General features: G+C 47.0%; 1 protein-coding gene across 4 annotated transcripts; it reads left to right on the top strand.

Annotated features, from left to right (window-relative positions):
• Nucleotides 1-992: 992 nt before the first annotated feature.
• On the top strand, nt 993-15092 carry LOC111851085 (G2/M phase-specific E3 ubiquitin-protein ligase-like). Of its 4 annotated transcripts, XM_072712959.1 has the most exons (15): nt 993-1852; nt 9340-10196; nt 10328-10458; nt 10547-10856; nt 11039-11118; nt 11262-11305; nt 11417-11473; nt 11575-11652; nt 11801-11887; nt 12151-12467; nt 12542-12723; nt 13170-13342; nt 13571-13785; nt 14526-14616; nt 14695-15092. In XM_072712959.1, the coding sequence occupies exons 2-15, from the start codon at nt 10055-10057 to the stop codon at nt 14759-14761; spliced, it is 1974 nt and encodes a 657-aa protein (XP_072569060.1). In that variant the 5' UTR covers nt 993-1852; nt 9340-10054; the 3' UTR covers nt 14762-15092. The 4 variants fall into 4 exon arrangements, with proteins under 4 accessions (XP_072569060.1, XP_072569059.1, XP_072569061.1 ...); XM_072712958.1 differs by having other exon boundaries at nt 14526-15092; XM_072712960.1 differs by lacking the exons at nt 993-1852; nt 9340-10196; nt 10328-10458 and having other exon boundaries at nt 10722-10856; nt 11449-11473; nt 14526-15092.
• The last annotated feature ends 37 nt before the right edge of the window (nt 15093-15129 follow it).

Genomic DNA, 15129 nt, shown 5'->3' with positions numbered 1-15129 from the left:
TCCTCGGGCGTGCGGCCAGCAGGGGGCGCCTCTGCGGGCACCTCAGGCGTGCAGCCAGCAGGGGGCGCCTCTGCGGGCACCTCAGGCGTGCAGCCAGCAGGGTGAGCCTCTGCGGGCACCTCAGCAGGTACCTCGGGCAGAGCAGAGACCGCTGCAGGCGTGCGACCAGCAGGGGGCGCCTCGGCGGGCGCCGCCGTCACGTGGTCAGCAGGGGCCGCCTGGGTAGGCGCCTCGGGCGTACGGTCAGCAGGGGGCGCCTCGGCGGACGCCGCCAGCACGCGACCAGCAGAGGGCGCAACCGCAGCCACCTCAGGCGCCGGCAGGACAGGCGAGACAGGAAGTTCAGGTGCCGGCAGGACAGGCGAGACAGGCAGTTCAGGTGCCGGCAGGACAGGCGAGACAGGCAGTTCAGGTGCCGGCAGGACAGGCGAGACAGGCAGTTCAGGTGCCGGCAGGACGGGCGCCGCCGTCACGTGGTCAGCAAGGGGCACCTCGGCGTGCACCTCCGTCACGCGGCCAGCAGGGGGCGCCGCCGCGGGCGCCGCCATCACGCGGCCAGCAGGGGGCGCCGTCGCGGGCGCCGCCAGCACGCGGCCAGCAGGGGGCGCCGTCGCGGGCGCCGCCAGCACGCGGCCAGCAGGGGGCACCGAGGCGGGTGCCGCAGCCAGAGTGGTGGCAGCTGCAGGGACTGCAGGCAGAACAGGCGGGTCAGGTGGTGCCGCTGGCATAGCGGCGGAAGCTGCAGCAGGCGGTGCCGCGGGCAGAGCGGCGGCAGCTGCAGCAGGCAGGACAAGCGGGTCAGGCTGGACAGGCGGGTCAAGGGGTGCTGCAGGCAGATCGGCGGCGGCAGCAGGCAGCGCAGCCGCGGGCAGATCGGCGGCAACAGCAGGCAGCGCAGCCGCGGGCAGATCGGCGGCAACAGCAGCAGCAGGCGGTGCCGCGGGCAGAGCGGCGGCATCAGCAGCAGCAGGCGGTGCCGCGGGCAGATCGGCGGAGGCAGCAGGCGGCGTGGCCGGCAGGTCCGGCTCTGACAGGTCCAGAGCAGGCAGGAGGGGCGTCGAGCGTGTATGCGCCGTCCCTTTAAGGGCTCTAGGGACCCGAGGGATAGCGTCCCTAACGGCGCTTATGCCGCCGTGCCCCAGACGCTCCGGTCGATAAAAATACGCCGCTAGCGGCGGCTCCTCTGTGAAGGCGCCGGGGGCTGTGACGACCTTCTGGCTTTGCTGGGTCAGAAGGGGTTCCCCCTGACATTCCCCGGGAAGGGGCGCTGGGGCGAGATAGCATGCCCCCAGGAAGATCGTCGGGGCGGCTTCCTCTCTTTTCCCCCCGCGCCTCTTCTTTCGCCTACTGGGACCGACAGGCGGAGGCGGGGCTGCCTCGGAACAGGCGAGCGGCTGGGGTTGCTTCTCCTTCACCTTGTCAAGGAGCTGCTGGAGGAGAGCGCGCACCTCTGTTTGCGGGGTAACTGCCTGGAGGAGATCCCAGCTGTCCTCCGCTAGGGCGAATAAGCCAGGATCCTGTTGGATCTCCGGCAGCTCTCGCCAATAACTCACCTCGTGCAGCAGGACGAGCCATAGGTCCTCGTCCTGCCGCGGTGAGTCTTTCGAGAGATCCGTCATTCTGTCACGTTCGGCAAGCGAGCGAGCCGGGAAACATGCGAGGCAAGCCGAGAATGCAGGCAAACGGGGTTTTATTCGGGCAGGCAGGACCAAGACAGCGACAATACATTAATGACGGATCTGGGGAAGACTGACTCAGACGCGGACTAAATACAGAAGACAAGCCGACATAACAAGGACCAGCTGGGCACGATCGGGAAAGCACACGTGGATAATGACCATAGCCTGTCAAGGTCTGCACCGTCCGAGCCTGTGTCTCCTTCCCATGTTATCGGAAAGAAAGAATTGCATATACAGTGGTACCTCAGTTCTCGAACTCATTAGAACTCGAATTTCTTAAAAGTCGAACCAACCAGTTCGAAAAAAAATTACCTAGAGCTCGATCTGAATCTCAAACCGTAAATGCCGACCTAAGATAACTTGTACGCGCGGGGAAATGAGTCAAGCGGCACGTCTCTCAGCGGAAACAAAGGGTAACGCTTCAGTTTCAGCCTTGCATTCGCTGCGATAGCATTGTAGATGTTTACCCTAGCTTAATACATATATTTAGACAGTAAAAATACATTTAGACAATGATAGACAGTAACAGTAATTATTATTATATAATAAAATACATTTAAAAATAAAAATTTCTTATTCATTATTTTAATATTAATAATAAACCATTAATACATTTAATTATAATAATATTGTCGTGCCAAGCGGTGACGGAATGGAGACAAAGGCACAGACGTCAGGGTATCGGGGAATACAGGGTTTAATTACAGGTAAGGCAGGCAAAACGCAGACGGACAATACAATGACCGGACTGGGGAAACAAACTGAAACATGGACAAAATACAGAGGACTAATGAAAACAAGATTTTTCCATTGTTGGGTGCTTAATAAGTTTTTAGATTCCCAAAAGACTTAAATGCATCTTCACCCATAACATTTTATTCAAGGCTTGCGAACAAATGATGATACTTCATAATTTACAATTCTGGTTGGGTGAGATACAGTGGCGTGGCTTTTTGGGTGGTGATTGAGGATTGAATGATTGATTTTGTAATACTTGTTTACATATTGTGCTGGGAAATTATAACATGCCTTTTGCTTATGGGATCCTTGATTCTTTTCAGTCTGCCTCACGTTTTAGCGTTTTAGTCTTGCAGTCAGATTATTGGCAGGTTAGGGTGGATGAGGGTAGCAAGCAGAAGACTACAGTTATCACATGTGTGGGGCTTTTCCAATTCCATGTGAAAGTCTTTGGACTGAGAAATGCTGCAGCTTTATTTCATGACTCCTGGAGCATGTTTTACAGGGAGTCACTGGGAAAATGTGTTTTGTGTACATTGAAACCATAATTGTTTTCACCATCACCAAGCCAATGTCAGAGATATACAAAAGGTCTTTGCAAAGCTGTGCAAAGCTGAACTTTAAACTGAACATTAAGAAATGCCATTTCATCCAGTCTCAAATACGGTTTCTTGGACATGTGGTGTCAGCCGTTGGGGTGGAAACAGGCCCAGACAATGTGAGTGCTGCCCAAATTCCGCTGAGGCATGCAGAAATTTATGGGGATGATGGGGTGGCACCACAAATTCATTCCACACTTTGGTGATGTCACAGTTACACTGAATAGACTGAAAAGAAAAGGAGTGGAATGGGATTGGTCAAAAGCTTGTGAGTCTGCTTTTCAGTGCTTGGATGTTCTGGCAGAATACACCTGTACTAGTTTGAACAGATCCACTGGCACACTGCCAGGTTCACACAGATGCCAGAGATGTAAGGGTCAGTGCTGTTTTGGTACAAGCTCACACATGTTTCTGGGAAGGAGTGTTTGGCAGTGGTTCAGGCAGTGGTGGAGTGAGGGAATTGTCTCGTGTATGTAGGTTTATGCTGCAACTCCCTTATTAGATTACTAGACTGGGTTTGAATAGCTGACCTAATGGTTATCCAAAAAAGCTACATTCAAATTGGCCCTTTGAGGATAAGATTGGCCACCCTTGGTCTAGAGGGTTTGATGTGTTTACTTAATATAATAATGATACTTTACTGATCCCTGTGCAAACGTTCTCTTTTTCACCTACCCCATCCATGACACATGGGCACATACTGTATGGAGGTGAAAGTGTTGTGGTGTTTTCTTCCCCCCCCAATCAGGAGTCAGGAGCCACTTGTGTTGATCTTCAGATTCAGTCTTTATTGCAACAGCGAGGTTACAACCAAGGCTGGACACCCTGCAGGAGTGTATCCAATACTGTTTTACACTAATTTTTAAACTAAGTTTTTATCATTCAACAATATCTCATCACTTGAGCATCATCGTTCGTTCAACCAATCATTGTTTTTTCCCTTAATCCACACCCCTAGGTGATAAGTTTGTCCATCATTTATTTTACTGTTTGGTCCCTCGGCTGAACATAATGATGGCGCGACCATCTCCACTTGGTTTTTTAAAAATGCTCAGCTGTGAACTTTTGGTAAACTCAGACGAATTCCTTCCTTCAGTAGTAAACCTTGGCAGTGTCAGCCTGTTGCACATTGACTAACTAGAGCAGGGGTGGCCAATCTTATCCGCAAAGGGCCGGTGTGTATGCAGGTTTTTGGGATAACCTGTAGGTCAGCTGTTCAAACCCAGGTGTGAGGACTCTTCAGCCAATCAGTCCTCTGATTAGTAATCTAATTAGGGAGTTGCAGCGAAAACCCGCATACACACCGGCCCTTTGCGGATATGATTGGCCACCCCTGAACTAGAGGGTTGATAATATATTTGTCCTTTAACATAGTGATAATGTATACACTAATAAAAGTGGATATTCATAGATTCAGGATATAATATAAAGTAGCTAACAAAAACTCTTAGGTTAATACAAGGTGCAAATACATACTCAGTTGATTACATTGTGTTGATTACATTATAATGTTTACATTGTAATGATTACATCATGGATATTTGGCATACTTTTTAATAATATCTTAATACTTATATTCTACGTTATATAATGCTAAATAATTTTCCATAAAAGCAAGCTTGGCAGTGAAGGGCAGCCACCTGCAGTGGCATCCATAAAGCTGGGGATTAAGGGCCTTTCTCAAGGGCCCACAAATGTGACTTGAACCGGCGACTTTCCAATCATAGGTGCAGAGGCTTGGCCTGTTGAGCCTGACTGCTATACATGGTATGTGGAGTTGTTTACTCTTAGGGATGCTAAGGCCCCAAAGATTTGTTCTGTCTTGATGGATAATACCTACGCACACTGGGGAACAGCAAAGTATCTCCTCTCAGATCATGGACCACAATTTACCAGTAGCTTCCTGAAGAATATGTGTGAGGAATAGGGAATATTACAGAAAATGACAACATCTAATCAACAAACTAACATGACTGGGAGAGTCAACGGAGATCTGCAAACCATGATGACCTCATATGTAGATGAGAAACATCAGCAATGTGATAAATGATTAGCGGACGTGTAATTTTCTATCAGTACTGCCCTTCACGAGTCCACTGGGGTAGCAGCTGCACTACTTGCTTTTGGGGTGAAACCTTGTACATTGTACATTTAGCTCTGTCATGCCTAATCTTGTCCCCTGTCCAAACTCCACTCCCCTGTAACGTGTTGCTTAACTCTTTAACTAATGGTGCAATCATTAGTTATACCTTTCTCTGTACGTTTCAAGTTAACCCTTACCCTGCAAGCATTTCACATCAAAGAAATACATTTAACAAAAAAGGTTTTAAAAGTTGTTCTTAAATTATTATAAAAATCATTTACATTTAGCTTGATAGTATAACTGGGATGTTTCATTAGATTATAATAAATATATATATATATATATATATATATATATATATATATATATATACACATACATACATACATATATATACACACACATTGTCACGGTGCGGGGCAAGCGAGCCGGAAAGCAGGCGATTGCAGCCAGAAATGCGGACAGAAGGGATTTATTGTAGGTAGACTGACGAGGAAACAGAAACAACGCATGACACTACAATGACGGATCTGGGGAAACTAACTGAGACACGGACTAAATACAAAAGACTAGCCAGACATAACAGGACACAGGTGATCACAATCGGGGATGCACACGAGGTAATGAGGGGGGCGTGGCACACATCGGGAGCGGACGGAGCTGGGCGTGACATAACCCCCCCCCAAAGGCGCGCACACCGGGTGCGCCCGAGAGGAGGCGACGGACGAGACAAGACCGGGGAATTGGACCTGGAAGACAAAAACCAAAACCAATCAACAAAGGACCGGGAACAGGACAGAGACACAGAACAGGAACAAGGACGAAAAGAACGACAGGACCCGACAAAGAACAGGAAAGGCGGACAGACAGACAGAGAAGGAAGACACAGAGGGCACAGAAGGAACACCCACAGGTGACACGAAGGGGCCAGGGGTAAACAGAGGAGGAACAAAGGGACGAGGAGCAAACACAGGCGGGACGAAAGGAGGAGGAGCAGACAGGGGAGACCAGACATGAACGGAAGGGGGACAAAGGGGAGCCCGAGGGAGCCCAGGTGGGCGACGGGCAGCGGCTGGAGGGGCCGCAGGCGAGAGGGAGGAGGGAGCAGGAGGGGACCACCCAGGGGCTAAGGGAACGGGACGAGGGAGTGACGGAGGGGACACGGAGGGAGCAGGAGGGAACACCGGTGCAGGCAGGCAGGAAGGGGAAGCCACGGCAGGCGGAGGCGTAGCCGGAGCCGGTGAAGGCGCCGTCCGACGCCCAGCCGGAGCAGGGGGGCCCGGAGGCGGCCGACATGGAGCCGGAGGCGGGACCGAGGGCCGGCACCGCAGAACCAGGGGGGGACCCGGCGGAGACCGCCGACCCCGAGCCGGAGGACCCGCAGGCAGCCACCGAGCCACAACCAGGGGCCGAACGGGCGAGCCAGGGGGCAGGGAGGGCGGGACCCGGATCCAACGCCTGTGTCCTCATCCCTTACGGGACACTGAAAGGCGGGGTCCCGAGTGGTGTTGGCCTTGTCGGGGCAAGGGCGAGGGAGTCAGGAGGGAGGTGCCCGATGGTGTAGGCTCGGGCAGAGCAGGGGGCATGGCCGCAGGCGGTGCAGCCGGAGCCGCGGGCTGGACGGGAGAGCCAGGCTGGACGGGCAGGACAGGCGAGACAGGCAGATCAGGCGCTGGCAGGACAGGCGAGACAGGCAGATCAGGCGCCGGCAGGACAGGCGAGACAGGCAGATCAGGCGCCGGCAGGACAGGAGAGGCGGCCTCATGCAGGGCCGCGGGCAAGACAGGAGAGGCGGCCTCAGGCAGGGCCGCGGGCAGGACAGGAGAGGCGGCCTCCGGCAGGGCTGCGAGCGTGTGGCCAGCAGGGGGCGCCTCGGTGGGCGCCGCAGTCACGTGACCAGCAGGGGGCGCCGCAGCGGGTGCCGCCATCACGCGGCCAGCAGGGGGCGCAACCGCGACCACCTCGGGCAGTGCCGCAGGCAGAGCGGTGGCAGCTGCAGGGACTGCATGCAGAACAAGCGGGTCAGGCAGGACAGGCGGGTCAGGCAGGACAGGCGGTGCTGTGGGCAGAGCGGCGGCAGCAGCAGCAGGCGGTGCCGCGGGCAGAGCGGCGGCAGCAGCAGCAGGCGGTGCCGCGGGCAGAGCGGCAGCAGCAGCAGGCGGTGCCGTGGGCAGAGCGATGGCAGCAGCAGCTGGTGCTGCAGGCGGTGCCGCAGGCAGAGCGACGGCAGCAGCAGCTGGTGCTGCAGGCGGTGCCGCGGGCAGAGCAGCGTCAGCAGCAGCAGGCGGTGCCGCGGGCAGAGCGGCGTCAGCAGCAGCAGGCGGTGCCGCGGGCAGGTCCGGAGCGTGCAGGTCTGGCACCAGCGGCAGGAGAGGCGCCGAGCGAGTAGGCGCTGCTACTTTAAGGGCTCTCGGCACCCGGGGAATAGCGTCCCTAATTGCGCGTATCCCACCTTGCCCCAGGCGCGCCGGCCGGTAGTCGTACGCCTCCAATGGAGGTGGCTACTCCGGGTGGGCGCTGTTCAGGTGGGTAGCGACGGGGTCATCCCAGGCGGGGAGCAAGGAGCAGGCCCCCAAGAAGAGAGTCGGGGCGGGGCGTGAGATGCTCCCGCAGGCGGCGTAGACATTTGCGTGCCCGCTCGAGCGGGTACTGCTGTCCGGGCGGGCGCTCCTCCGTGAGGAGGTCCGCGCCCCGGGTGGCCATGTCCAGGGCAAGGGGATCCTCCAGTACCTCAGGCTGGGAGCGCCAATACACAGCCTCCTGCAGCAGACCGAGCCGCTGGTGCTCGGTCTGCCGCGCTGTGTTGTCGTGGAGATCCGTCATTCTGTCACGGTGCGGGGCAAGCAAGCCGGAAAGCAGGCGATTGCAGCCAGAAATGCGGACAGAAGGGATTTATTGTAGGTAGACTGACGAGGAAACAGAAACAACGCATGACACTACAATGACGGATCTGGGGAAACTAACTGAGACACGGACTAAATACAAAAGACTAGCCAGAGCATTACAGATCATTAATAAAGAATTGGCATTTACCCACTTTACTATAGGAACCACAAACATCATGAACTCAAGAAACATTAATACCTAAGTAATGCTGAATGCAGGACTGCACACTTTTGTTCTCTGCTGGTGTTGACTCATAGACCATGTAGAACACATGAACATGATTACAGTGGTACCTCGGTTCTCGAACTCACTAGAACTCGAATTTCTTGAAAGTCGAACAAACCAGTTTGACCTAGAACTCGATCTGAATATTATAAGTCGAACCGTGAACGCTGACCTAATATAAATTGTACACGCCAGGAAATGAGTCACTGCACGTCTCTGAGTGGAAACAAAAGGTAACGCTGTTTGCTGTAGTAGCTGCGCTTGTTGGTGATAATGCTATTTTATTGAAAATACTGTAGGCTATATCATTTTGTTAGCTATTGCTCACGAAAAAGTTACGTAATAGTTGTACAAATGTTACAACCTAAAAGTTTGCTATTCACGAACAAATTAACGAATACAGAGTAATAATAAAAATAAACAATGGACCGCATGGCATAGTCTAGTGTTGGTGCAGTGTTGGGGCATGGCTTGGGGTTGTCACAATCTCCCGAGCCGGGACTGGGGAAGCAGGGACAGGACTCAAGCGATCGGGAAACACAGGGTTTAATTGAGAACAGGCAAAACAACACAATGACGTTGCAATGACTGGACTGGGGAAACAAACTGAAACGCGGACTTAATACAGAGGACTAATGACAACAACCAGAAACAGCTGATCACACGGGGTTAACGAGGGGGCGTGGCACACGGAAGGAGCGGAGGTAACGTTGGGATAAGATCTTTATCGTTTTGGAAGCCATTAAGAAAGAAATGCTCTTCTTCTTTTATCCTGTTCATTTTGTGCTTAAATGCTAAAAAAAAAAAAAAACATATTTAGGTGTAATTTTGGGGGACCGGGAACCAATTAATTGGTTTTCCATTATTTCTTATGCGGAAAAATTCGATCAGAACTCGAGCTTTTTAGGATTCGATCCGGAGTCCGGAACGGATTAAGTTCGAGAACCGAGGTACCGCTGTACTAACTTATGAGAATGGATGACTTGGGCCCTTAGCTACTGCGTTAATTATTGTCTATCCCGTGCCTTAAGGCTTGTATGACACATGGATGCTTTCTGCATTTTTGCTGATTCATGATGTATTCCATATAGATTAATAGTAATTGATTCTTTTCTTTATGCTACTTCAGCTTGCAAAAATACGGTGGCCGAGAGAGCTCAACGCGCTGCAACTCCAAGAAAACACATGCAAACATAAAAAAAACCACAACAAATTAAGAAAACGTCTCCATCAGTTTGACAACACAGGCGCTGCAAATACGGAAACGCGCTGCAAACACAAAAAACGCGATGCAAACACAAAAAAAGCGCTGCAAACACAAAAAAGCGCTGCAAACACAAAAAACGCGCTGCAAATAGCAGGGACCACAACGGAAATGTTTCAGGGGGACCTCAAAAAGTGACGAACCCATCTGGGAGCTCAGCTGACTATTTGTTCAGTGGCTTTTGGACAGAGCGGAGGTTTTGTCCGTGAACTGAAAGGTGGGTTTTTTTTTTGTTTATTTTAACATCCCGATCATACCATTAATTGGTCTATTGGACATTATTAGACTAATCTGACGAATCACACACATAACTGTGGAACGTTATTAACTTAATTGCCAATAAATATCTAAATAAATATATGCAAATAAATGTAACGTTCAAAGTTCATGACAAAATTATGCAGAGCTTCATTAATGGTTAAAATCAGGTCACAATTCATTACAGATTGATAGAAAAAAATATATTTTACAATTTATTCAGACCCTTAATAATAAAGAACAACGGAATACAAATAAAGCATGCTGAAATCGGTAACATTGTTATTTTTTGTTTTTTTTGTTTTTGTTTTTTCAGATCAAAATGTATTGTCCATTCTGTGGCTTTCAGTGGCCAACTTTATACAAATTTTGTAGTTCATGTGGGCAAAATGTTAGTTTTGTCCTGGAGAATGCCCCTAAACCTGCAGGTGAGGACAAGGTGTCGTGCCAGGCTGTGCCCAGAGGTAATATTCTCTTATCTGTTTTGTCCATCAGATTATAAATTATACAATTAGATCATCTTTTTCTCTCTGGTTTTGATTTTGATTGTGTGTGTGTGTGTGTGTGTGTGTTTGTGTTTGTGTTTGTGTTTCAGTGACTGATGCATGTGCCGTTCCAGGGAAGTCAGCTTCTGCTGTTCTTCAATTTATGAAATACAGAGAACTAAAAGAAACTGAAAGAAAAACATTTTCAAAAAATAAAAAGATATCAGATAAACCAGTAAAGGTAAGCTTAATATTTGTTGAAGTTAATGAAGTTGTCAGACAGAACAGTATTATCATTTGTGTTCCATCTTATCTAAACGATGATCTAGATTTCTGTTGGGATCATGAACAAGACCAAGAATGGCTTGAGGCCCATGAGAGGAAAAAACCTACCTGTACATGTTGACCCCCAGTGGTCATCTGAGCAACTTTTAGCAGCAGCTTTGAAAAAACAAAAAGATTTCAATCAAGATATGGAAGATGGAGAATATGTCTTGCTTTATCCAGATGGCTCTCAAATAAAAAATATCCCTGGGACCGACACACCTTTTACTATTGGAAAATACAAAGAGGCCATTGGAAAGGCCTATCAGAGGATCACACTGTACATTTGTACCCTTGAGGATCTGTTGTCAAAGAGTGAGTATTGAAATAGTATTTTTTTTATATATATTTTATGTACATTTAAACTAAAAACTCAGTACTTGTTCTTATGAGTACTTTAAGTGCTTTGTGGGATTCCAACTAGTTACAGCCTACATATTTAATGATACTGGACATGTAATTGGAAATAGAGATTGATCATAAAATCTTTTTGTGAGGTCAAGATGATTCAGTTTCAGAAGAAGATGAAGTCGTTATTAGGGCACAACCCAATATGTCACCTCTTTCTGACACAGTGGTAGGTGCCTCTCAGGAATTGAGGTGTTCAGCATTTCCATGTTTACAGTACAGCTATAATGCAATAAATTTCAACCAGTAGAAATAGAAAAGCATATACTCATACTTTGAATGACTTTAGGGTTTTATGTTTACACTTGACAGCTTTGGTCAAGTCCTGAAAGCAGTACACCAGAGCGTAGACATGGGTAAGTTAAATTTCTGCTGATATTTTTTTGTCTCTGTGCCAGATGAATGTCAGTATGCATTCATTTTTAAAACTGCTATATAGAAAGCCATTTATGTTATTTATAACACAGTGACAATTTCTATACAACATCTGCGCCATCAGCATCCCAGTCATCTAATGGGCAAGTATGTCATATTCTATAACATAATACACCAGAATTTGTTTATTTTCTGGGTATTTCTGTGATTATTATTCTAATTTCTTATTGTGTTGTGTGGTGGTGTTGGTGCTACATGCCGAGAGTGCAGAAATTGCCAAACAGACGGCCACTACAGTGGGTGAAATCAAGTCAAATGACTTCTACAGGTCAGTCATAAGACATAATTTTCCACTGGATTTTAAATAAAACTATTGGACTAAAGTACTAGACTACAGCAAAAATAACAAAACATCTGTTTCAGAATACTTTCTGGATTAACTGTGTTATTGTTGTTCTTGTACTTCCCTTCCACAGTGCATATACCCATATCTATGCCCCTATCACCATTGACAGCAGTTCTTCAGATCTTGAGGAAGTAGAGAAACTGCCAGAGAAAGACAGGTAGTGTCACATGACAAATACTACTTGACCAAAAGAATGTGATTTTGTGGGAGGACTCAAAATCTATTACTAAAGTTGTCATGGCCAAATGACGCTTATTATTTTTCAGCAGTGTTGTATAGCTTACTCATTTTAAAGGGCCCTAAAATACTAAAAACCTAAAAAAACACAGTTTAAATAACCCACAATAATAAGAAGTAGTACTGTTAATATTTACTTTCTGTTTGTGGACTGTTTTTTTAATTATTATTTTTATTTTACAGTGATGGACATGATGGGCTGACAGCTGCAGACATAGTGTCAAATCTGGCACATAATCTTAACAAAACATCATGTAGCAGATTTAACATTAACCGGGCGAATGTCTGGGATGGTGGCTTCAGAGGTTTCAGGCGATCCTCATTTGATCCCACCTGCAGCATGATGGTGAAATTCACAGATGATGCTGGGCTGACGGAAGAGGCTTTGGACAGCGGGGGGCCTACTCGAGAATTTCTGACTCTGTTGATGGACAGCATCAAAACAAGGAGAGTATTTGAAGGCAAAGACAATGCCAAATACCTCTCATTTGATAGTAAAGGTAATACTTTTTGTGATTGTTTTTCCAATGTTGTAAATCAGTGTGTCCTAACATTGGAATATTGGCATTTTTAGCTGCAGAAGACAATGAGTATTTCCACATTGGAAGAATGATTGCCGTGTCCATTGTCCATGGCGGTCCAGGGCCTCGTTGTCTTTCCCCAAACCTCTTCCTTTACCTAATTGGTAAAGTAAAAACACTTGAGGCCCCAATTGAGGACATACCTGATGATGAGGTCAAAAGGGGCCTTCTTGAGGTAATTTGTTAGGCTGGGATTACAAACAATTTCAAGTAATGACTTTCATCAACTGACACAAAACTGTCCATAGGATTGATGTCTTAATTGCTCTACAAATAGCATGTTTGACAATACCAAGGTCAATTAAATATGCTATGCCAAAAAAAGCCTTTATTCCATGTGCACAGGTACTGGAAGGTAGACCATAAATGATGAATATGCAACATATGTCTAAATATGTACCGTATAGAAATGAGGCACAGTATTTAATTCTTTTGAAAGTGACATTACTCTTCAAATAATCCCATATTCCTTTATATTTATATTATATTATATTGTGTCATAACAAACCATTTTTAAAACAAGTTATGAATAGTCCAAGCCTTACTAATGTGTAAAAATGTAATGTGGCCTGTTAACTAATAATAATGATAATGATTATATTACCCCCCCCCCCCCCCCAGATAAAGAATGCTACATCACTGAGTAAACTCCAGGAACTGACAGAAAAATACTCCAGCATGCTTCAGACAGCAGGCTGCTATCGATTCATGAAGACTCTGGAGGACAAGAAGAAAGTAGTAGATGATTACATTCAGTGGTATTTCATCTACCGAAACCATGTTTCCATCCAAAGGTATAATATTCTACTTCTTCTGTGAACAAAACTTTTAATACAATGTTAAATAGTTATTTTGTATTTTGTCATGATTACTTTAATTATATCAATAGTTTTTTATACTAATAAAGGCTAAATATTGTGGCTGAAGTAGTGTCACCTCATTTCTTGTCAAAATGGAAAATCTGTTGATAGTTGTTCACATAACCCCCTTGTAGTAACTTTTTGACATGGCACTTTTTGTAGGTTCAAAGAGGGATTGGCAACACTTGATTTTGTCAATGCCTTGGAACAGCATCCTTCACTCTTCTTCTCATTCATGTGCTACACTGAGACCAAGCTGACAGCTGATGCTGTGGAGAACATCTTCCATGTGCAGTTCAGTCAGCCTGGTAGCACCAACCGTCAGGAGGAGGCCAGAGTACTGAGCTACTGGCGAGATTATCTGCTCTACCTGGAAGGTATTATCTATGGTTAAAATCATAAGAAATGTGCCAAATTATCACAGCAGCAAATAGTGAGATAAAAAGTAGAATTTTTCATCAGTTCAAGGAACCTTAAATGAGCATTATAAACAAAGGGATTAATCCACGATTGCATACTGTGCGGTCCATAAGAATTTAAACAAGGTTCCATTTTGCTACATGTGGTTTAGAAGAAATGACAAACCACCTCCATACTACAAATAATAAATAACCACTGTGCTCAAGGAAAGGAAAGGAGGAAAGGAAAGGAAGGGATGTGTGGTCAAGTGTGGTGACACATACTTGGAATTTGTGCTCTGCATTTAACCCATCCAAGTGCACACACACAGTTGTGAACATACACCCGGAGGACTGGGCAGTCATATTGCTATCGCTGCGACGCCCAGGGAGCAGTTGGGAGTTCGGTGCCTTGCTCAAGGGACTCGCCTCAACCATGGTATTGAGGGTGGAGAAAGCACTGTAGATTCACTTCCCCCACCTACAATCCCTGCCGGACCTGAGACTCAAACCAGCAACCTTTGAGTTACAAGTCTCTAACCATTAAGCCACGGCTGCCCCCAAAGCATTATAGCTGCTAGGTGATGACTACAGTAATTTGAATGTAGCAACATTTGAAGGCAAAGACGATGCCAAAGAAAGAAAGAATGGCTACAATTTATTAAAAAAAAGAAAGAAAGAAAACCATAATGTCTAACATTTTTATTTTGTTCCACCAGAAAAAGAGGCAAGTCCTTCTTTGGAAGGTGTCCTTATGTTTGGAACTGGGCTGAAGGAAGTTCCTCCTGCAGCAATACAGCCACAGCCACAGTTAGTTTTTCAGAAGAGTGCACGCTTTCCCATGGCAAATGTATGTACAAATACAATAAAAATTCCAATTTTATCCAGGTATGAAGACTTTCAAGAAGCCATGGATTATGGCATGCAAAACTCCCCTGGGTTTGGGCTTCCTTAAAGCTAAACATCTTTGGCTGATATAACAGGGTTTAGGTCAGAGTTAAGTTTTATTGAAATGCAAATGTGCCAATTTGTTCTTTCCTCTTTTGAAATGCAGGCATTTTATGTTATACCTTTGTTATAGTTAAACATTTAAAGCCACAATAGTTTTGATTATACTAATATATAATCAATTGTGAGATTTGAGAAACAATATAGGTTTTTAGTACAGAAATGTATGGCATGTTCTTTGCACAAAACTTATTTGTTATACACAGTTTCAATCATTGATGTTCAGTAAAACACTGATGACATATGCAGTGAGCAAATAAAGTTGTTCTCTAAACTGATCATGTATTGGTTTCCCTCTGTCCCACTTGAAGAAAT

This window comes from Paramormyrops kingsleyae, chromosome 6 (genome assembly GCF_048594095.1).
Source record: "Paramormyrops kingsleyae isolate MSU_618 chromosome 6, PKINGS_0.4, whole genome shotgun sequence".
NCBI classification, from domain to species: domain Eukaryota; kingdom Metazoa; phylum Chordata; class Actinopteri; order Osteoglossiformes; family Mormyridae; genus Paramormyrops; species Paramormyrops kingsleyae.
The sequence above is the reverse complement of the archived record's forward strand: the minus strand, read 5'-3'. Positions and strand labels throughout refer to the sequence as shown.

Coding starts and splice junctions, on each gene's coding strand:
- LOC111851085 (XM_072712958.1), top strand. CDS start 10,055: ATGTATTGTCCATTCTGTGGCTTTCAGTGGCCAACTTTATACAAATTT. Junction 12,724..13,169: donor TCAAAAGGGGCCTTCTTGAG/GTAATTTGTTAG, acceptor CCCCCCCCCCAG/ATAAAGAATGCTACATCACT. Junction 13,786..14,525: donor TTATCTGCTCTACCTGGAAG/GTATTATCTATG, acceptor TTGTTCCACCAG/AAAAAGAGGCAAGTCCTTCT.